The following is a 24,571-nucleotide window of genomic DNA, read 5'->3' on the forward strand; positions in this document are numbered from 1 at the left end:
ATCTTCAGTGTGTGTGTGTATGCTTTTTGAATATGCTGAGGCAAGAGCAACATTGGTCACCAATTAGGCTGTCGCGTAAGTACCGTTTCGCACAGCAACATAAGATTAATACAATAAAGTGCAATGTAATTTTATTGAGCGTATTTAAAAATAACAGCAGTTGAACTTATAATGCCAATACACGTGATCCAATGTGGTTGAGCTGCCACTTTTGTCTGCCTAAAACCCCCCAGCATAAACCGCTTATTTACTGCTCGTGGCCACTGTTACATCAATTACAGTATTATTGACACGTTAATTATTATTTCCGAAAAATAAGGATAAATTAAAAAAGATTATAAATAAATATTGCCAGCAATTTAAGTCAGCAGACCAGCGACAGCTGCTTAAAACTGTCACACACACAGACACACAGGAGCATGGCTCAGACATGGGGCAACTTTTTCTTCTCTCTGCTCGATTACAAGACAGAGAAATTTGTCATTGCTAAAAACAAAAAGGTCGGAGTTCTGTTCAGACTCTTTCAGCTGGGTGTGATTGGATATCTGATCGGGTAGGTGTCTTGTGCTTCTGTAAATTTAGATGTGGTGTAGCCTACACGAGCGGGCTGTATGACTTCAGAAGATAGAAACTTCAAAGTTCACGTTTTAATAAGTCGTAAATTATGTATTTTTTGTTCAGAACAGTTTCTGTATATACATTTAAACAAAACGAAAGTAACCCGATAGTTAAAGAGTCATTCTATGAGACGGGTGCCATTTGTGTCCGCAACGTTTGATGAGATGCATAAGGCACAAAAAATGTCCCAAAGTGTGTTTCCAAAGCTTAAATTTATTAAATCAAGTGTTCTTGTTAAAATGATATATGATTTTAAAAAAAATACTATTCTTAACGAGTAACATACTATTTTTAATCATTTTTCATTAGTAGCCAATTTCACATGTCCGTGTTGACCAACATGACACTTGCATCTAAAATATCACCAAATAAGTTTTATATTTTTTTTTCAAACATTTATTTTTTTAAGGATTTTATGTGTGTCCCTGTATATATGAGATATATTTATTCAAAATAAACCTTATTTTTTTGTAAATATTTTATGATTTGTGTGCATCCCTCAGTTTGACTTACCACCCCCTCACACTAACTTGTTTTATCTATAAATAATGTACCGTTGCTTTAAATGACATCACAAAGTGGAAATGACATCATTTGAGCCTTGCAGCCACCACGAACAAAAGTACTTACATTCTTTTACTTTGTTTATTTGTTGCTTTTTCATGCAGGGTCCGTCAAGCTTAAACCAACCACCCTGTCAAGCAAAATAGGGAAACTGTTTTTTTTAATGACATTTTTTACATTATTAATGCAAAGAAAATTATATTTCAGATTGAATGCATGCTATGTGAGGAATTTGACCACGTAAGATCTGCAGCCATTTTGGGATGAAATTTACCACCCCCCTCACATACCACCCCATCACATGTTTTATTGTGACATGGTGGTAAGGGATGTGATGGAGTGGTTCTGCTTTCCGTTTGAATATGTGAAATCAAGGATTCTAATATAGGCTAATCAATTTATTTTCTGTTAACTTAACCCTGTTTGGTTCACTCACTCACACACTCATCACTCACTATATCTTTCAGTCACTCAATCACTCTCTCACTATATCTTTCACTCAATCACAATCTCTTTCACTCACTCACTCATCACTTACAATATCTTTCACTCACTCATCACTTACAATATCTTTCACTATCTCTTTCCCTCACTCACTCACTCAATCACTCAATATATCTTTCACTATCTCTTTCACTCACTCACTCATCACTCACTACATCTTTCACTATCTCTTTCACTCACTCACTCATCACTCACTACATCTTTCACTATCTCTTTCACTCACTCACTCATCACTCACTACATCTTTCACTATCTCTTTCACTCACTCACTCATCACTCACTACATCTTTCACTATCTCTTTCACTCACTCAATCACTCACTATATCTTTCACTATCTCTTTCACTCACTCACTCATCACTCACTATATCTTTCACTATCTCTTTCACTCACTCACTCACTCATCACTCACTACATCTTTCACTATCTCTTTCACTCACTCACTCATCACTCACTACATCTTTCACTATCTCTTTCACTCACTCAATCACTCACTATATCTTTCACTATCTCTTTCACTCACTCACTCACAGTGGGGATTTCTTTAAGACTGCAAGGGAAGCTCAGCTTCCCCTATAATGTCAAAAAAATAATGGTCAAATATGTACTATTGTGTAAACAATTTATTGACTAAAAATGCGTTAGAACACGTTCATCTCGAAGACGAGTTCGTTCAGAATCAGCTACATTACATATAAGGTCGGCTGACTCGATTTACTTCTCATACATTCCCGTAGCGTCAGTGCATTTCCCTGTTGAAGCCGAGCGTCCATTGACTTCAATGGGGCTGCTCTGAACAGTTTTTTCAGTGCTCCGAAAATAGACGGTCATTGGATAAATGCTGCGATTATGTCCCGCCCACGGACGCTCAGCGTCTCTGGGGGTGAATGAGGAGTGGGCTGGCACGGACTCCGGGCTTCCGCGTGATGATTGGAGGATCTGTCGAAAGACTGCATCTCCTTTTGATTGACAGCGAATCTGTACTATAAGAAGTCACTGAAGCTATTTCGCGCTCAGTCCCATCGCGGATTTCTCAAGTGTAGTCGAAAGACAAACTGCTGCAACCTATTTCTTTATATTTGTTTGGCTGAAATTGCTAGTCAATTTGCATAATACATTTCACACAATTATACACCACATTCCTTGTTTCAGTTTGACCAAGTTTAATATATTTTGTTTTAGAGCGTATGCTCGTTCGTTCGTTCGTTCGTTCATTCATTCATTCATACAGTAGGCTAGGCTAGCGTCGTACGGGTGAAACTGCGCACGATGGCAGACGGTGCTAATATTGTCGACCTGATTTTGGCGAAGCCATTTGAAAGTCTTCCTTACGAGGAAAAAATTAGAATTAAACAGCAGGGCAGATCAACACCTAAGATTGATTTAGTGCAAAAAATAGGGTAAATAAGTTTATAATGTAGGCCGAAAATGAGCTTCCCCTCTTTGAAAGACCAGCAGCCACCACTGCTCACTCAATCACTCAATATATCTTTCACTATCTCTTTCACTCACTCACTCACTCAATCACTCACTATATGTTTCACTATCTCTTTCACTCACTCACTCATCACTCACTATATCTTTCACCATCTCTTTCACTCACTCACTCACTCACTCAATCACTCAATATATCTTTCACTATCTCTTTCACTCACTCACTCAATCACTCACTATATGTTTCACTATCTCTTTCACTCACTCACTCATCACTCACTATATCTTTCACCATCTCTTTCACTCACTCACTCACTCACTCAATCACTCAATATATCTTTCACTATCTCTTTCACTCACTCACTCAATCACTCACTATATCTTTCACTATCTCTTTCACTCACTCATCACTCACTATATCTTTCACTCACTCAATCACTCACTATCTCTTTCAGTCACTACTTGCTCACTCACTATATCTTTCACTCACTCACTCACTCACTCACTATCTTTCACTCACTCACTCACTCACTCACTCACTCACTCATCACTCACTATATCTTTCACTATCTCTTTCACTCACTCACTCACTCAATCACTCACTATCTCTTTCAGTCACTACTTGCTCACTCACTATATCTTTCACTCACTCATGCACTCACTATCTTTCACTCACTCACTCACTCATCACTCAATATATCTTTCACTCACTCATGCACTCACTATCTTTCACTCACTCATCACTCAATATATCTTTCACTCACTCACTCACTCATCACTCAATATATCTTTCACTCACTCACTCACTCAATCACTCACTATCTCTTTCAGTCACTACTTGCTCACTCACTATATCTTTCACTCACTCATGCACTCACTATCTTTCACTCACTCACTCACTCATCACTCAATATATCTTTCACTCACTCACTCACTCATCACTCACTATATCTTTCACTCACTCATGCACTCACTATCTTTCACTCACTCATCACTCAATATATCTTTCACTCACTCACTCACTCATCACTCAATATACACTCACCTAAAGGATTATTAGGAACACCTGTTCAATTTCTCATTAATGCAATTATCTAATCAACCAATCACATGGCAGTTGCTTCAATGCATTTAGGGGTGTGGTCCTGGTCAAGACAATCTCCTGAACTCCAAACTGAATGTCAGAATGGGAAAGAAAGGTGATTTAAGCAATTTTGAGCGTGGCATGGTTGTTGGTGCCAGACGGGCCGGTCTGAGTATTTCACAATCTGCTCAGTTACTGGGATTTTCATGCACAACCATTTCTAGGGTTTACAAAGAATGGTGTGAAAAGGGAAAAACATCCAGTATGCGGCAGTCCTGTGGGCGAAAATGCCTTATTGATGCTAGAGGTCAGAGGAGAATGGGCCGACTGATTCAAGCTGATAGAAGAGCAACTTTGCCTGAAATAAAAACTCGTTACAACCGAGGTATGCAGCAAAGCATTTGTGAAGCCACAACACGCACAACCTTGAGGCGGATGGGCTACAACAGCAGAAGACCCCACCGGGTACCACTCATCTCCACTACAAATAGGAAAAAGAGGCTACAGTTTGCAAGAGCTCACCAAAATTGGACAGTTGAAGACTGGAAAAATGTTGCCTGGTCTGATGAGTCTCGATTTCTGTTGAGACATTCAGATGGTAGAGTCAGAATTTGGAGTAAACAGAATGAGAACATGGATCCATCATGCCTTGTTACCACTGTGCAGGCTGGTGGTGGTGGTGTAATGGTGTGGGGGATGTTTTCTTGGCACACTTTAGGCCCCTTAGTGCCAATTGGGCATCGTTTAAATGCCACGTTGTTTCTGACCATGTCCATCCCTTTATGGCCACCATGTACCCATCCTCTGATGGCTACTTCCAGCAGGATAATGCACCATGTCACAAAGCTCGAATCATTTCAAATTGGTTTCTTGAACATGACAATGTTCAAGACTGTACTAAAATGGCCCCCACAGTCACCAGATCTCAACCCAATAGAGCATCTTTGGGATGTGGTGGAACGGGAGCTTCGTGCCCTGGATGTGCATCCCACAAATCTCCATCAACTGCAAGATGCTATCCTATCAATATGGGCCAACATTTCTAAAGAATGCTTTCAGCACCTTGTTGAATCAATGCCACGTAGAATTAAGGCAGTTCTGAAGGCGAAAGGGGGTCAAACACAGTATTAGTATGGTGTTCCTAATAATCCTTTAGGTGAGTGTATCTTTCACTCACTCAATCACTCACTATCTCTTTCAGTCACTACTTGCTCACTCACTATATCTTTCACTCACTCATGCACTCACTCACTCACTCACTCACTCATCACTCAATATATCTTTCACTCACTCACTCACTCACTCATCACTCAATATATATTTCACTCACTCACTCACTCACTCACAACTCACTCACTCACTCACTCATCACTCAATATATCTTTCACTCACTCACTCACTCACTCACTCATCACTCACTATATCTTTCACTCACTCATGCACTCACTATCTTTCACTCACTCACTCACTCATCACTCAGTATATCTTTCACTCACTCACTCACTCATCACTCAGTATATCTTTCACTCACTCACTCACTCACTCATCACTCAATATATATTTCACTCACTCACTCACTCACTCACAACTCACTCACTCACTCACTCATCACTCAATATATCTTTCACTCACTCACTCACTCACTCATCACTCACTATATCTTTCACTCACTCATGCACTCACTATCTTTCACTCACTCACTCACTCATCACTCACTATATCTTTCACTCACTCATGCACTCACTATCTTTCACTCACTCACTCACTCATCACTCAATATATCTTTCACTCACTCACTCACTCACTCACTCATCACTCAATATAGCTTTCACTCACTCATCACTCAATATATCTCTCACTCATTCACTATATCTTTCACTCACTCATGCACTCACTATCTTTCACTCACTCATCACTCAATATATCTTTCACTCACTCACTCACTCATCACTCAGTATCTCTTTCACTCACTCATCACTCACTATATCTTTCACTCACTCATCACTCACTCACTATCTCTTTCAGTCACTACTTGCTCACTCACTATATCTTTCACTCACTCACTCACTCACTCACTCACTCACTCATCACTCAGTATCTCTTTCACTCACTCACTCATCACTCATCTCTTTCACTCACTCACTCATCACTCAGTATCTCTTTCACTCACTCACTCACTCACTCACTCACTCACTCACTCACTATATCTTTCACTCACTCACTCATCAATCAGTATCTCTTTCACTCACTCACTCACTCACTCACCACTCACACAATCTCTTTCAGTCACTACTTGCTCACTCACTATATCATTCACTCAAATGTTGAATTCATATTTCAAGATTAAAAATCTAAAAATACAAAAATTTATTAAAATTACAGACTTTCTATTGATGGTTTCCAAAAAAGGGACATTTTACTATTAGGAAAACATTAGATTTTAAAAATCTATTTCTTGTTTTACTACTCTAATGGCATACATATTGTCCGTAACGGGGTGGTACGACAAAGGCTCCCATGCCTGAATAAAAAGGATAATATTAATAAGGATTTTGTGCCTGAGGTGGGAAAATATGTTTTTTTGAAGGATTAACATATCTTTCAAGTTGTAAGTTTAAAAAAATAAAAGTTTGTTCTTAATGAAAATTTTGAAAATTGCAAAGTGGAAATGGCACTCGTTTGGTAGAATGACTCTAAAGCGCCGTCTCTTGAAGAAATGTTATTTATGGCAATGGGAAGATTAAATCCATTGCATTGCCCCCATACTAGTGGACCTACTCCTGGTAATTTTGTAATATTTGTACTTAATTTTTGGTGAAAGAGATTTCTGTTTAGACATAGATGACCATTTATTACCATCTGGGTTCTTCCCTTAAACTCATCAGTCGCTGAATGTGGTGAAAATTAGTCTTAAGCAACGGAAAATAAACTTAAAAATAAAATAAACAAAAGCTGCTGTATGTAAGTTGACCTGGATGAAATGTGCTATACACAAAAGCACCCTCTCCTTTAACACTGCCCTTTGAAGCTGCTTCATTCTTGTACCTTACATTAATAACTTTGAGAACCTATAAGTAACATGGGTAGAAAGGATATAATGCCCTTCATGTGTTGGCTATATACAGGTGAAACTCGCAAAATTAGAATATCGTGCAAAAGTTCATTAATTTCAGTAATTCAACTTAAAAGGTGAAACTAATATATTATATAGACTCATTACAAGCAAAGTAAGATATTTCAAGCCTTTATTTGATATAATTTTGATGATTATGACTTACAGCTTATGAAAACCCCAAATTCAGAATCTCAGAAAATTAGAATATTACATGAAATCAATAAAAAAAAAGGATTTTAAATACAGAAATGTCGGCCCTCTGAAAAGTATAAGCATGCATATGTACTCAGTACTTGGTTTGGGCCCCTTTTGCATTAATTACTGCCTCAATGCGGCGTGGCATGGATGCTATCAGCCTGTGGCACTGCTGAGGTGTTATGGAAGACCAAGATGCTTCAATAGCGGCCTTCAGCTCTTCTGCATTGTTTGGTCTCATACCTCTCATCTTTCTCTTGGCAATGCCCCATAGATTCTCTATGGGGTTCAGGTCAGGCGAGTTTGCTGGCCAATCAAGCACAGTAATACCATGGTCATTGAACCAGGTTTTGGTACTTTTGGCAGTGTGGGCAGGTGCCAAGTCCTGCTGGAAAATGAAGTCAGCATCTCCATAAAGCTTGTCTGCTGAAGGAAGCATGAAGTGCTCTAAAATGTCCCGGTAGACGGCTGCGTTGACTCTGGACTTAATAAAGCACAGTGGACCAACACCAGCCGATGACATGGCTCCCCAAACCAACACAGACTGTGGAAACTTCACACTGGACTTCAAGCATCTTGGATTGTGTGCCTCTCCATTCTTCCTCCAGACTCTGGGACCTTGGTTTCCAAATGAGATGCAAAATTTGCTCTCATCAGAAAAGAGGACTTTGGACCACTGAGCAACAGACCAGTTCTTATTTTCTTTAGCCCAGGTAAGACGTTTGACATTTGAAGCCCATGTCCAGGACCCGTCTGTGTGTGGTGGCTCTTGATGCAGTAACTCCAGCCTCAGTCCACTCCTTGTGAAGCACCCCCACACATTTGAATGGCCTTTTCCTGACAATCCTCTCCAGGCTACGGTCATCCCTGCTGCTTGTGCAACTTTTTCTTCCTCACTTTTCCCTTCCACTTAACTTTCTATTAATGTGCTTTGATACAGCACTTTGAGAACATCCAACTTCTTTTGCAATTACCTTTTGAGGCTTTCCCTTCTTGTGGAGGGTGTCAATGATGGTTTTCTGCACAACTGTCAGGTCAGCAGTCTTCCCCATGATTGTAAATTCAACTGAACCAGACTGAGAGACCATTTAAAGGCTCAGAAACCCTTTGCAGGTGTTTAGCTGATTAGAGTGTGACACTTTGAGCTACAATACTGAACCTTTTCACAATATTCTAATTTTCTGAGATTCTGAATTTGGGGTTTTCATAAGCTGTAAGCCATAATCATCAAAATTATATCAAATAAAGGCTTGAAATATCTTACTTTGCTTGTAATGAGTCTATATAATATATTAGTTTCACCTTTTAAGTTGAATTACTGAAATTAATGAACTTTTGCACGATATTCAAATTTTTCGAGTTTCACCTGTAGTACATGTATCCTATAGCATTGCTCGCTGTCTCTCTCTCTCAGGCTCACTTCTTCATACTCTGTTTCTAAATACACATTCAAATTAACATGTTATTATTTTTTTTTTTTTGGTTTGTGCATTCTTAAAAGGTGGGTTTTTATTTGGAAGAGAGGATATCAGGAGACTGAAGAAGCCATCCAGAGTTCTGTGTTTACCAAACTTAAGGGTATAGATCTCACCAACAGCACTGAGTTTGGTCTCCAACTATGGGGTGCAGAGGACTATGTCATCCCTCCACAAGTAAATGAATATTTTCGCTGTACTTGTACTCGGAAGAAATGTCTTTGATAGATGTGCATTCTGTGATGTCTTTTCACTTTTTTTTAATTAAATTTGTTACCATATTCAAACTTCCTTGCCAGTGTACTGGTAAACTCCAAAGTTTTGATTCACAAGGAATGCATTAACTAATAAAATGTGTACCTTGGATGCATTTTATGTTGCTTTGGATAAAACATGTTCCATATGAATACATTTAAGTTCTGAAATCATCAAATGTATTTGTTATTGGAGTAGGAGTACATACTTTTGTCTTCTTCACTGTTTATTTGTTTTAATTTTTCACCACTTATATTTTAGATTAGAATCTCTTAGAATGAACAGAAGCCCCCTCTTCCCTTTAGTGCCCTAATGATTTGATCATGAATTTGTCATTCTGCTGGCATTGAAACTTTAACAACAAAAGGCGGAATGCAAGATGTGCCACAGTCAGTTCTTTGGACTCAATAATTGTTCAGGTCTAGCTTGCTGAATACCAACTTCAAATATACCTTTATTAAGAGTATGTTTCATATTTTTCAATTTTCAATCTTTTTATTTTTTTTTATAGGGGGACAGGACCTTCTTTATTGTGACAAATTACTTAGTCACACCAAACCAAATACTGGGCTTCTGCCCTGAGGTAAGAGACAAAAAATTATGTCACCAAAGTTATTCCTTTGTACTCCTTTCATTACGTTGATCATGGTTCTACCGGGAGAATTTGCTCCTCTAGCATATATCTCAACCAGACTTTCTTAAATGAGAGAGAATATTTGTATTGTCTCTTAGTTAGACAATTTTACTCATAAAGGTGTTTAAGTGTTTATTTGGTCTCATACATTTATTTAGTATTTTTTTGTTTATTCTACTTATTTCAGAGTCCAAAAGTGCCAGATGGTTTTTGTACTAGCGACCATGAATGCAAGGAGGGGGAAACTGTCATAGCAGGTCATGGTAAGCATAAAACCTACATTTAATGTCAAGTCTCATGTTTGTGTTACCTCATAACTGTATACTTGAATTCATATAAAAGTGAAACTTCTATTAAAATGCAAGATGAAATTGTGACATTTTAGACTAAACCCCTTTGACTTGTTATTATGAGCCTTAAAGAGCACTACATTTTATTTTCAGGAGTGAAAACAGGCCGCTGTCTAAATGACACTTGGACATGTGAGATTCATGCCTGGTGCCCTGTTGAGCAAGGCCAAACACCATCGTAAGAAAAATGTGGTTTACACTCCATTATTTTTCTTTCATTTACTTAATCAATAAATGTTGTATTGTGTTAAATCCATATTTTGCCATATTTTCCCCTGTTCATCCCAAATGTTGCACTAGAGAACCATTGCTGGGAAAGGCAGAAAACTTCACAGTCTATGTAAAGAACTTCATCAAGTTTCCAAAATTTGCATTCACCAAGTAAGTCAATAGGTATGGTGTTTGCAAGTTTATGTCTGGTTTGGAGGTTATAAAATAAAGGTTTTCACTTTTCAATAATTCAGCTATGCAATACCTATGCATGACCAGACAATACATAAGTAAATGGATTTATTGACTGTATCAGTGATTGGAACTTGGAACAGTCTTAATTGATTATGCTCATTGTGCATGCCACAGATGTTGTCAATGGAGCATAACTTGTATCTAACCTGGAATATTCCTTTAAAAGCTTTTCAACTACAGGTTCCCCTCAGCTCAATATTTTACATGTTATTTCTATTGCAAAGCACCTTCAGAGTTTAAGGTCCATATATAATCAAATAATTCAAGCTGCTAATCCCTCCCGATTGATTTTTTTTGTTGTTGAAAATATTAATGTGTCAGGGTATTAACAAATTGTGATTTTCAGGCCTGGAAAAAAATAGTGAAATTTGTATAATGAATCTAAGATTTTCTAGTGATTCTCAGCCCTCAAATATTTAATTGGCTAGAAGGTACTCTTTGTAAGTGCAATCTATAAAAATTTTTTTTTTCATGAGTCATGAAAATTAATTGGTCAAAGGATGTTCTGTTTTTACTTCAGATTCCTGCAGAATAAGAAAATGCATACACAGTTTACGAGTTCATAGGTTACTTAGGGGTACATTGACAGAACTGCTTCTGTGGTTCAAAAGCGGGACATCATTCGACAAGAAAGTTAGGGTGCGGTAACCTCAATGGACTGGAGTCCACAGCTGCTCGGATTTCCATCTGTTGCTCATGTTATAAGCTATGTGTATTCCAAGTCGCAAGCATCAGATTATGACTTTGCATGTTTATGAAATGTATTTTTTTTTAAAAAAGCACATTTTTTATATTTGAGAGCACAGGTAAATTATGATAGACACCTAAATTAATTTGCTGCTTATGAAAAGTACATCTTAAAGATGCAGTCATTTTTTCCCACAGTAACTGTTTAGGTTGCACTGACCATAATTAAAGTGGTCTTGGACAGTCAATCCGAACATTTTATCATGTGGCTTTTTGAGCGCGTTACCGCGGAGACATAGTGTGCGTGGAGGCTTCATGCTATTCTCCGCGCATCCATGCACAACTAACCACGCACCCCACTGAGAAATTATATTCATTTATATAGTGCTTTACAAAATACACCTTGTTCAAAAAGAGTTTTACAAAGAGTAGTGCCATTCAAACCTCTTACAGCCAAAGTCAAAAGTGGAATCTCAAAGATGTAGACCGGTTTAAGTTAATATGTTAACATATGCAATTAAATGTTTAACATTTACATTTTTTAATTCTGTTAATGCATTCATTCATTTGAATCAGAGCAGATTCAAACTGTTAAGATTTAAAGTGTAAGTCTCTCTCCCCCTTCCTCTCACACACCCACACCCCATGACAGACATACAGTCCCAAGTAGGGCACACATTCATCATTCCATAATGGAGAAAGACTCTCTTTACAGGTACATTTATATGTTAATCAACCCCAGATAGGCCAAAAACGAATTTGCACTCTGTATTGTGTAATTTAATCATCATCAAAGCTCAAGTGAAATGTAAGCCTTCTGAGTTGTTAAATTCCTCACCTGATGAGTGTCACCAGTTGAAGTTAGATAGTAATTGGCCATGTAATCTGTTTTTGACTTTGCCTGTTAGTGGCAATCATATACCTGCTGATTTGGATATTTCACACTGCATTGAGTTACATACATCACTTGATGGTCTGTTTGTGTCTGCACCTGTGTCCTCTCCTGATAGAAATGTAGAATCTTGTTTTTGTGTGAGACGAGTAAAGAGCACTTTTGCATGAAGCTACTGTATGTTTACCCACACAAACTAAAAAAACGTAAAAAAAAAAATGTATGATTACACACAGGCTATTATTTTGTTTTTATTAGTATTACATTTGAAAACGAAATCATATTTCAATATTTTAATCGTTTGCCAGCCCTAATAATAGATGAGTCACTCTTACCACAAGAATACAATGATCTGAATGGACACAACCAGACATCATTATCTATTTTGGCCATCTAAGAAAGATAAGACATTTAAATGCAGCAATGGGTCAGCCGATACATTTTAAAGGTACTCAATGTCAGGATTTATAACCATTACTCAAAACTGACCACAAAATAGTGCAGTAGAAACAACTGAGGACAGAACAAATACATTGGCCTATGTAAAATATAAAAAAAATCTTTATATCAACATTTCCCAAACACTATATTACAGAAATTAAGTATTAAAACACATTTATCTTTATAGTTACCTTAATTTTCTTTTTAAGTGTATATAGGTAACTATCAATTACCTGTTTCAAAAGCAGAGCATTATTGTCACAATTTTAAAATCTTTGTTTAAACCTTTGTTCCTACCTCATCTGATAGCCAGTTACTCCCTTGCAAAGTTTGCAAGGAAGAGTTGTACAATTTGTATGGACCCACAACGGCTTCTACTCTACCAACAGCCTTCTTTGACCAGATACTTACCCATCCAAGGAATGATGTGGTTCTTGCTTTCTATTGTGTCACTTGCTGCTTTCTGAATTCCTATTGTGTTACTTGCTGCTTTCTGAATTCCTGTTGTCTTATTTCCTGCTTTGGGAATTCCTGTTGTCTTATTTCCTGCTTTCTGAATTCCTGTTGTCTTATTTTCTGATTTGTGAATTCCTGTTGTCTTATTTCCTGCTTTGGGAATTCCTGTTGTGTCACTTGCTGCTTTCTGAATTCCTGTTGTGTCACTTGCTGCTTTCTGAATTCCTGTTGTCTCATTTTCTGATTTGTGAATTCCTGTTGTCTTATTTCCTGCTTTCTGAATTCCTATTGTGTCACTTGCTGCTTTCTGAACTCCTGTTGTCTCATTTTCTGATTTGTGAATTCCTGTTGTCTTATTTCCTGCTTTGGGAATTCCTGTTGTCTTATTTCCTGCTTTCGGAATTCCTGTTGTCTTATTTCCTGCTTTCTGAATTCCTGTTGACTTATTTCCTGCTTTGGGAATTCCTGTTGTCTTATTTCCTGCTTTCTGAATTCCTGTTGTCTTATTTCCTGCTTTCTGAATTCCTGTTGTCTTATTTCCTGCTTTGCAAATTCCTATTGTCTAATTTCCTGCTTTCTGAATTCATGTTGTCTCATTTCCTGCTTTCCGAATTCCTGTTTTCTCATTTCCTGCTTTCTGAACTCCTGTTGTCTTATTTCCTGCTTTCTGAATTCCTGTTGTCTCATTTCCTGCTTACTGAATTCCTGTTGTCTTATTCCCTGCTTTCTAAATTCCTGTTGTCTCATTTCCTGCTTTCTGAATTCCTGTTGTCTCATTTCCAGCTGTCCGAATTCCTGTTGTCTCATTTCCTGCTTTCTGAATTCCTGTTGTCTCATTTCCTGCTTTCCTTCTTGTTGTCTCATTTCCTGTTTCTGAATTCCTGTTGTCTCATTTCCTGCTTTCTGAATTCCCGTTGTCTCATTTCCTGCTTACTGAATTCCTGTTGTCTTATTTCCAGCTTTCTAAATTCCTGTTGTCTCATTTCCTGCTTTCCTTCCTGTTGTCTCATTTCCTGCTTTCTGAATTCCTGTTGTCTCATTTCCTGCTTTCCGAATTTCTGTTGTCTCATTTCCTGCTTACTGAATTCCTGTTGTCTTATTTCCAGCTTTCTAAATTCCTGTTGTCTCATTTCCTGCTTTCATTCCTGTTGTCTCATTTCCTGCTTTCTGAATTCCTGTTGTCTCATTTCCTGCTTACTGAATTCCTGTTGTCTTATTTCCAGCTTTCTAAATTCCTGTTGTCTCATTTCCTGCTTTCATTCCTGTTGTCTCATTTCCTGCTTTCTGAATTCCTGTTGTCTCATTTCCTGCTTTCCGAATTTCTGTTGTCTCATTTCCTGCTTTCTGAATTCCTGTTGTCTCATTTCCTGCTTTCCTTCCCGTTGTCTCATTTCCTGCTTTCCTTCCTGTTGTCTCATTTCCTGCTTTCCTTCCCGTTGTCTCATTTCTTGCTTTCTGAATTCCCGTTGTTTCATTTCCTGCTTACTGAATTCCCGTTGTCTCATTTCCTGCTTTCTGAATTACCGTTGTATCATTTCCTGCTTTCTGAATTCCCGTTGTCTCATTTCCTGCTTTCTGAATTCCTGTTGTCTCATTTCCTGTTTCCTTCCTGTTGTCTCATTTCCTGCTTTCTGAATTCCAGTTGTCTCCTTTCCTGTCTACCCTCCTCCTGTTTTTTTATTTAGTTAAACCTTGTCACCAACATTGCAATTGATGTTGTTGTATTTAAAAAAAAATGCAAGTGTTTTACATTGGCCTCCTTTTGCTTTGTCTAGGATTTCACTATATTTTCACTTGCTCTTTCTTTAACAAGTTCTATTTGTTCTGCTCTGGTTTCGACAAATGTTTCAGAAGTGTGGGGGAGAACAATATGTGACAGGTAAAAGGTAAACAAATAATAATAATAATACTCACATTAGACCATACAACAACATAAACTGCTCTCTAAAGTTTTAGTTTCAGGATTACTGTAATACTTTAATAATTTTAAATGGGTTCTATTCAACACATATTTTGATTAGTTTCTCCCCATGGATAGTATTGTTTTTTTATTTTATTTATGTGCATAAAAAACAATAATATTTGAGTTTTTTTCTTGTTTTTCTAACAATTTGTTTTAAAAAATGGCCTAAAGTTTATTTTTTTATTTTTTTTGCTGTTGTGCTTTTAAAACGTAGACACCCCTTTCACATGTGAAGCAACAGTGATCTGAGCACTGAGTAGCCTTCTCACAAAGCAGCTGTGGGTTTGATGTACAGTCCATTATATAGTTTTGAACTGCCCCATACTTCATTAACATTTTCTTTGCAAAGCCTACATTACATTGTGGCCAGATCACAAAACGATCCACACTGAAATGTGCAGATCACACTGATACAATCAGATATATATGTTCAGGTATATTGTTATAAATAAATTATGGACGCTCTTTGGCTTCATGTGTTAATGCTCTTATCTCTGTTACTGCAGAACGTTGTGGAAGTTTATATCAATTTATGAAAATAAAATTTTCATTTTATTTTCATAATACATCAAGCACTTTTATGTCAAATTTGATTCCTCATGATTCTTTTAGGTAATCTGTTGTCAGTAGACTAGCTGGCCAAGTTATCAACACACATCATGATCATCATGATAACTATTTTTTTTACATTAATACCCCGGCAAGATTAAAACTAACCTGTCTGAGAGTCGCATGACGCCATGCAAGGTTCGGACATGTGAACATTGAGCTCTGTGCACTTTGCTAGTTTTTTATACTTTTTATGTCATAAACCGGTGAGATTCGATACAACTGATTCTTAACTGTTTTATGAAGACAATATGTCAAAGAATTAAACATTTCTGAATTCTCTGGCTCTGGAGATATTAAAAGACACTTATGTGCTCAAGCTGACACCCCTGACAGGGCCTCAGACCAGGGACTCAGTATGGACGGTGCAGAGGGAGAAATTCAACGTCAGCAGTTTAGTATGTCGGCAATGCTGGCGAAGGTCGTCGCAGACTTGGAGGATTTTGCTGTGACACATCGATCGATCACTTCCATGGAGATTTGGTTACAAGAATTGGGGACGACGGGGAGATCGATTATCTGGAGTCATCAGAGAGGAAATTAGCTGCTAATCCACTAATTCCCAAATTAGATTTGGAACACGTTTGGGAAAAACTGGAGGATTTGGAGGATCGTAATCGATGAAACAATGTCCAAATTGTTGGAATTCCTGAGCATGAGGAAGACAGGACCCTAGACGGGCTCTTTCCAAGTCTGCTCAACATAACAGGACATAAGCTGGAAATCGAGTGAGCTCATAGGGTCCCGGTTTGAAGAGCTGAGGGAGACTGGCTCCGATCAATTCTGGCCAAATTTCTGAGATCATCCGATAAAGATCTCGTGTTACGTGAGGCGAGGAGTAAAGGAAAGATTTCTTGGAAGAAGCACAGCATTTTTTTGTTCCCAGACTTTGCGAATTTGTCAAGAGAGAAATGTGATTGATTCAAGGAATGCAAGAATCTCTTACTTCAACGGAAGGTCGCTGATTGGTGCTGTCATGGGCGGGGTTAATGCGCATGTTTTTCTTTTTTCTTGTTTTTTTTGTTTGTTCAGGGGGCAGTTTGGGGTTTGTTTGTTGCACGAATGTTGGAATGTGGTCTTTAGATCTTATTTTTGCCACACAATAATTTTTTTCTGATATGTCGAATGTCAATATGAGGGGATTGTCTCTCTCCACATGGAATGTGAATAGGTTGGGGCACCCAATAAAAAGAAGGAAGGTTATTTATTTTCTTAAACGTAAGAAAGATGATAAAGTGTTTCTTTTTCTCTCCCTTTTTCTCCCCAATTTGGATAGCCCAATTCCCAATGCACTCTAAGTCCTCGTAGTGGCATAGTGACTCGCCTCAATCAGGCTGGCAGAGGACGAATCTCAGTTGCCTCCGTGTCTGAGACTTTCAGTCTGTGCATCTTAACACATGGCTTATTGACCGTGTTACCACGGAGACAAAGTGCATGTGGAGGCTTCACGCCATCCACCATGGCATTCATGCACAACTCGCCACGTACCTCACTGAGAGCGAACCACATTATGAGGAAGTTACCCAATTCTACCCTCCTTAGCAACCAGGCTTGCTTAGTAGACGTAGCTGGAGTCACCCAGCATGACCTGGGATTTTAACTTGTGAACTCCAGGGGTGGTAGACAGCGTCTTTACTCGCTGAGCTACCCATGCCCCTGATATAGTGTTTCTTAAAGAAATTTGGGAAGATAAGGGGTGGGCATGTTTTCTTTAGTGCTGGTTCGAGTGTAGTGGAGTCATTACACTGATAAAGGTAGAGACTTTAATCTTTTGATTGACTCAGTCCTTGATCATTGTGAAGCAAAAGTGTGTAAGCCCTCTAGGGCAACTTTGACGCTTCATAGGATGTGTAAAAATCTTGGTCTTGCAGATATTTGGAAACTTTGTGAACCCACCTGGTAGGGACCATAAATTTTTTTCATCAGTCCATAAGATTTATTCTAGAAATAGAAACATCTTAGTCTCAGATCACGCCCTGGTGAGTTTAGAGGTGTTGCCAAATATGGAGAAAAAGAAGGCATATAGTTGGTGCTTTAATGTATCCCTTTTGCAAAATCCTGGAGTCCAACAAACGTTTAAGGCTGAAATCAATGTTTATATGGAGACCAACTGGTCCTCAGTATCCTCTGTTGGCATGGCTTGGGAGGCACTTAAGGTGGTTCTTAAGAGTTAGATCATACAGGCTGATTGACAAATGTGGGCTGGGTCTACCCAAGATTTTGTTTTATTATTATGCATTCGGTTTCAGACATTTGTCTCAGTGGTCGCTTCCACCTGAGAGTGCCCCTCCCTGGTTTTGTATTAACAGGAAGTCCTTGCCCTTATTTCGCCACTGCAAAGCCTTTCCATTAAACTAATTGAAGAAGTGAAATTACACCCTGTTAATCTTGCATTTGCATGCAGTTTGGACAAAAGTGTCCAGAGTGTTTAATTCTGACATTTATTTAAATTACACTTTAATAAATCAAATCAAATCAAAATCAAATCAAATCAAATCACTTTATTGTCACACTACCATGTACACAAGTGCAACAGTAGGTGAAATTCTTGTGTGCAGTTCCGAGCAACATAGCAGTCATGACAGTGACGAGACGTATACCAATTACAGTAAACAACATATTTACACAACACAATTTACATATCAAATGTACACATACTTACAAAACACGATAATTATATACAATGTACAGTAAACAATACACACAATATAGAATACAATATAGAATACACAATATGCAATACAATAAGTAAGGAGTATATGAAATATATATATATATATATATATATATATATATATATATATATATATATATATATATATATATATATGAAGTAGTATATTGAGGAGAATATGTTGACAGTCCAGTGTGAGATTATAGCTGAATAAAGTGCAGTGCTAATTATTGATCCTGATAGATCAAGTGTTCAACACTCAATAAGTTCCCTTTCTGTTTGTCAGAGTGGATTTTATGTTGTGTTTGTATGTTTTATGATTGGAATCAATACAAAATTGTTAATAACAAAATATCTAACCTGTCTTTTGCAAATCACTGACCACATACAGAATATTAATGTATTTTATATGTGGGCACAAAGCATGAAAAGTGATTTTTCATGATTTCTACACATTTGTTCTACTAAGGAGCTGATGAGATTAATAAGATGTGTTTAAGGAGACATCCATTGAAGTGTTGGGAAACACTGGTCTACGAACATAAACATTTATTTAACATCACCACATAGACTACTAGCTAATTTCTTATGTTACATTAGCATAAAAAAGTGGTTGTTTTTTAATTTACGATGTTTTGTCAGTTATGTAACGGTTCAGGATGGACAAGTAAGAGGCGGGAACCAGCAGAACAGTCAATATAACTTTAATGACATAAACTTAAAGAAACATAAAAACATAAATTAGTTGACTCAGTGCTGACCGGGCACCCTTACGGCCCAGCCACACCCTCCTCCTTGTCACACTCTACGTGGATAAGGTTATGAACTAAACATGCTCCAATACATTCTGAAAATGTTTACCAACTAACTAAGGATCACAGTTTTCACTTTAACCATATAATCATTCAATCATTCATTACCAACCCATATACTACAATTACAGACAAAAGCTCGAAATTCAGTCTACATGTGCTTACACATGTGCTTTACGTCATGTAGTCATGTGAAAGAACAGACATTTTTTTAGCACTGTAATGTGTTATGTTTGGATACTGATGGCACAGCACAAACTGCTAGAAATATCTGCAGCTTGTTCATTTCTATTTATACCAACACAGTGTGTGGTGCATACACTGAGACCGGCTGTCATAATATCACTTCCCATGACAACAAGCAATACCCATCTCAAGTTAACCTCAAGAACAACACTTGTTCCTATGTACTTACACTACACTTACAACACCAGTTCTGCATACAGTCCATAATTCATACATTCAGATATGTCCTCTACAATGTCACCTAGACTATTTACTAAATACTATGAACTGTTTCATATAATACAGAACAGCTTAAGCTCAGAAGGAATCCTTGCTATTATAATTATTTTTCTGTTTATTAGGTCCCTTGCCACATTAAGTACTCTCATTATACTTTGTCAGTTATGTCCTTTTATTTTATTTTTCCCACTTAAAGATCAAACGTCCTGCCTACCATCAACAGCACATATCTGAAGACGTGCAGATATGATAAGGAGCATAACCCGTACTGTCCCATCTTTCGTGTGGGAGATGTGTTGCTTTGGACTGGCTTTAGATTCAAGGACATGGCAATAAAGGCAAGTGCTTTGTGACTAGTGAAGAAAACAAGTCTGCCCCATTGACGCTTTTGCCCCTGTTATTAACACCCATGTCAGGTGATCCGAACACAAGTCATCATGCGAGACAAATGGCTGTTTACACCTGGTAGTAATATATGTCTCAAATGTGTATACTGTGACCACTTGCGATTTCGAGGAGACGGTCACTGATTTCATGACTACAGACATTACTTATTATGTCAGTGTGTTACTGCATGTTGATAAAGTGCAAAAAACGAGGAAAAAAGTGAAAAAATGTATGCACTGCAGAATCACTGCAAAATATATATGAGGTGATTCTCACTTAATCGGTACATATATTAAATAAATTTGGGTTGGGCATGCTTCCCATGATCTCTGCCACTGACTGCATATCAGGCATATTGAATATGTTCTTTAAAGTCTTGTGCATTATTATGTTTTAATATGCATATAGATATTGAGCCACATGTAAACAGCAAAGTTTAAATCATTTTTAGCGCAATAGATGATTGACAGTTAATTAGGCGGTCCTTCACTGTTGTACAGGATGCATCAAGACAGATTAGTGTTTACACTACAAATACAGTATTTCACAAACACTGCATATGCATTTCTGACTACTTACGAATGTGGTTTGAGTGATCTAATTGTTTTGGAAACATTTTGGACCCCATTTACACTGTATATAGTACTGAACACATGTAATTAGATCACTCGAGGAGGAAACAGGATAAAAATGTAAACACACTGAAAGCTCAGTATTTAAGTAAAGGGAAAAAACACTAACAAACATGAGGATTAAGCCTATCCTAATGTACAGTGAGGAAAATAAGTATTTGAACACCCTGCTATTTTGCAAGTTCTCCCACTTAGAAATCATGGAGGGGTCTGAAATTGTCATCGTAGGTGCATGTCCACTGTGAGAGACATAATCTAAAAAAAAAAATCCAGAAATCACAATGTATGATTTTTTAACTATTTATTTGTATGATACAGCTGCAAATAAGTATTTGAACACCTGTCTATCAGCTAGAATTCTGACCCTCAAAGACCTGTTAGTCTGCCTTTAAAATGTCCACCTCCACTCCATTTATTATCCTAAATTAGATGCACCTGTTTGAGGTCGTTAGCTGCATAAAGACACCTGTCCACCCCATACAATCAGTAAGAATCCAACTACTAACATGGCCAAGACCAAAGAGCTGTCCAAAGACACTAGAGACAAAACTGTACACCTCCACAAGGCTGGAAAGGGCTACGGGAAATTGCCAAGCAGCTTGGTGAAAAAAGGTCCACTGTTGGAGCAATCATTAGAAAATGGAAGAAGCTAAACATGACTGTCAATCTCCCTCGGACTGGGGCTCCATGCAAGATCTCACCTCGTGGGGTCTCAATGATCCTAAGAAAGGTGAGAAATCAGCCCAGAACTACACGGGAGGAGCTGGTCAATGACCTGAAAAGAGCTGGGACCACCGTTTCCACGGTTACTGTTGGTAATACACTAAGACGTCATGCTTTGAAATCATGCATGGCACGGAAGGTTCCCCTGCTTAAACCAGCACATGTCAAGGCCCGTCTTAAGTTTGCCAATGACCATTTGGATGATCCAGAGGAGCCATGGGAGAAAGTCATGTGGTCAGATGAGCCCAAAATATAACTTTTTGGTCATAATTCCACTAACCGTGTTTGGAGGAAGAAGAATGATGAGTACCATCCCAAGAACACCATCCCTACTGTGAAGCATGGGGGTGGTAGCATCATGCTTTGGGGGTGTTTTTCTGCACATGGGACAGGGCGACTGCACTGTATTAAGGAGAGGATGACCGGGGCCATGTATGGCGAGATTTTGGGGAACAACATCCTTCCCTCAGTTAGAGCATTGAAGATGGGTCGAGGCTGGGTCTTCCAACATGACAATGACCCGAAGCAGACAACCAGGATAACCAAGGAGTGGCTCTGTAAGAAGCATATCAAGGTTCTGGCGTGGCCTAGCCAGTCTCCAGACCTAAACCCAATAGAGAATCTTTGGAAGGAGCTTAAACTCCATGTTTCTCAGCGACAGCCCAGAAACCTGACTGATCTAGAGAATATCTGTGTGGAGGGGTGGGCCAAAATCCCTCCTGCAGTGTGTGCAAACCTGGTGAAAAACTACAGGAAACGTTTGACCTCTGTAATTGCAAACAAAGGCTACTGTACCAAATATTAACATTGATTTTCTCAGGTGTTCAAATACTTATTTGCAGCTGTATCATACAAATAAATAGTTAAAAAATCATACATTGTGATTTCTGGATTTGTTTTTTTAGATTATGTCTCTCACAGTGGACATGCACCTACGATGACAATTTCAGACCCCTCCATGATTTCTAAGTGGGAGAACTTGCAAAATAGCAGGGTGTTCAAATACTTATTTTCCTCACTGTATGTAGACTACATCTTGCTAAGTGAAGTATTTTCAGATTATTGATGTAAATAATCCCAAAAAGGAGATATCTACTGAAGCGATTATGTTTGTTCATGAAGTTATGCTCTTACAAAGGATTTCTCTCAATGAGGTTTTTTTAATACTGTATATAAACTGAGGGATGAGTTGTAATTAGGCATGCCACAATGCCACAAATGCTGTCAAGTTTAATTTATGTTTAACCCTGAATATTCTTTTAATATCTACCACATATTTGTTCCACATGGCAGTTCAAATAAGATTATGGTGATGTTAAGAATCTGAAATTACAAAATTTCTGACTACTAGGAAAGAAGATTTATTGTATGATTGTGGAATACATTTCAGGAGTGCCTCCCTTTATCTGGTTTATGCCAAAAATAATATTTTTATGGAGCTATTATAGAGACAGAAATATGCTACAGAGACATAATTAGACAGACATTTTTCATTTAGTTCTCTCTCTCTTTCTCTCACACACACACACAGGGTGGTTCTATTGGAGTTGGAATCGAGTGGAATTGTGATTTGGATAAAGACTCTTCTAAGTGTAACCCTGAATACAGCTTCACACGCTTGGATACCTCTGAAAATTCAAACAACTCTGTCACCTCAGGCTACAACTTCAGGTATTGCTCTGCATTTTATTGATTAAGTTTAGCTTAAACAATATTAATTCTGCTTTACTTTAAAATATCTAGTTGTGGTTGTCTAAACAGTATGATTACACTTGTTGTTTGACTTATGTTTCTCTCACCATCAAGATTTGCTCGATATTACAAAGATGCAGCAGGACAAACCTATCGGAATCTATTTAAAGTGTATGGCATTCGCTTTGATATATTAGTAAATGGAAAGGTAAACGATAATAAACTTTTGTTCAAAATGTCTTTTTATTCAAAACTTTAAGTTATAATTAAAAAGTAAAGTACTGTATTTAATCTTAAATTTTTTCTCATTTTTTTTCTAGGCTGGGAAATTCAGTATCATCCCTACTGTGATCAATATTGGCTCTGGACTTGCCTTAATGGGAGCTGTGAGTATATCAACTAATTACAGACTGATTGGTAACTTTCAGTGCATTTCACCTTTGTCTTGCTCAGTCTGGTACACAATGATAGTACCTGCTTGTGTGTTTTTTGTTGTTGTTATTTTCAGCTGCCTCATCAGTTCCAGTGTCTCTTATAAGCTTGATGAAAACTGGGATTGATGTATTGAAGGCACAAAACTGAAAGTAATTGGTGCTCATGTCATTCCACAGGGTGTTTTCGCTTGCGACATGATTCTCCTCTACATGATGAGCAAGAGCTCATTCTACCGAGAGACGAAATTTGAGGCAATCACAAAGTAAGATTATCCTGTGGAGTTTGTGATGTAGCTATCATTTTATATTAAGCAATGTTGTTCTTGTCTGCATTTTACAAAGTTTAACTTGAAAGATTTGAAAATATGAGGCATTACATATTTGTTCCATAAAATGTACACATGTAGAAAACAAAAATCTGGAAAGTACAGAGAGAAAAAGCAGACGAGACACCATGGTCACCATCGGCAAGATGGACGACACAGGAGGGTGGAGAAACAGGCAACAGAGATGCAGCCGTTAACGTCAGTGTCAGCTCAGCCCAATAGTAACCCAGAGAGACCGATCCGGCCCAAAGGATCAGCTCTCAAAACACACAGTCCTGAGAGAAAGCTACTGGCTACAGTATCATTCAGAACTCAGCACTGCACAGAAAAACAGACCATTTCTCCTGTCTCGTCCCTGAGAACACCACGTAACCAGTAGAGGATTTTACGGACAATGAGCACCACTGGATTTACTGTGGATGTGCGAATGGAGTATGACAACAGGTCTATGCAGTCACACCAAAAGGAATAGCACCAGTCCCATGGTTAGAAAGCTTCTTGTTTTCTGGGTGGCAATGGAAGTTTTTGTTACAAAAAGCAGCAAATAATTTATTATATATCTAACCAGTTTTGACACCAAACCTTGGGTCTGACAAAACAGACCAAACTGTCAAACCATGGTGGAATAAGTGTTGAAACATTTGAAGAGTTGAAAGGCATTGCCTTCATCTTAAATAAATGTGAAA

General features: G+C 38.0%; 2 protein-coding genes across 2 annotated transcripts; both read left to right on the plus strand.

Moving 5' to 3' along the window:
* The first annotated feature begins 143 nt into the window (after positions 1-143).
* LOC127635345 (P2X purinoceptor 5-like) lies at positions 144-24,571 on the plus strand. The gene is made up of 12 exons (XM_052115312.1): positions 144-553; positions 9,015-9,165; positions 9,755-9,826; positions 10,065-10,140; positions 10,321-10,405; positions 10,528-10,608; positions 19,888-20,029; positions 22,965-23,104; positions 23,240-23,333; positions 23,446-23,511; positions 23,737-23,822; positions 23,967-24,571. Exons 1-12 carry the CDS (start codon positions 420-422, stop codon positions 24,262-24,264), a joined length of 1,425 nt encoding a protein of 474 aa, XP_051971272.1. The 5' UTR covers positions 144-419; the 3' UTR covers positions 24,265-24,571.
* On the plus strand, positions 13,656-14,922 carry LOC127635388 (keratin-associated protein 4-3-like). The gene has a single exon (XM_052115383.1). The coding sequence runs from the start codon at positions 13,754-13,756 to the stop codon at positions 14,801-14,803; it is 1,050 nt and encodes a 349-aa protein (XP_051971343.1). The 5' UTR covers positions 13,656-13,753; the 3' UTR covers positions 14,804-14,922.

The sequence above is a fragment of the Xyrauchen texanus genome, chromosome 4 (genome assembly GCF_025860055.1).
Source record: "Xyrauchen texanus isolate HMW12.3.18 chromosome 4, RBS_HiC_50CHRs, whole genome shotgun sequence".
In the NCBI taxonomy this organism is placed as follows: domain Eukaryota; kingdom Metazoa; phylum Chordata; class Actinopteri; order Cypriniformes; family Catostomidae; genus Xyrauchen; species Xyrauchen texanus.

Coding starts and splice junctions, on each gene's coding strand:
- LOC127635388 (XM_052115383.1), top strand. CDS start 13,754: ATGTTGTCTCATTTCCTGCTTTCCGAATTCCTGTTTTCTCATTTCCTG.
- LOC127635345 (XM_052115312.1), top strand. CDS start 420: ATGGCTCAGACATGGGGCAACTTTTTCTTCTCTCTGCTCGATTACAAG. Junction 9,827..10,064: donor TACTGGGCTTCTGCCCTGAG/GTAAGAGACAAA, acceptor TACTTATTTCAG/AGTCCAAAAGTGCCAGATGG. Junction 10,141..10,320: donor AACTGTCATAGCAGGTCATG/GTAAGCATAAAA, acceptor TTTTATTTTCAG/GAGTGAAAACAGGCCGCTGT.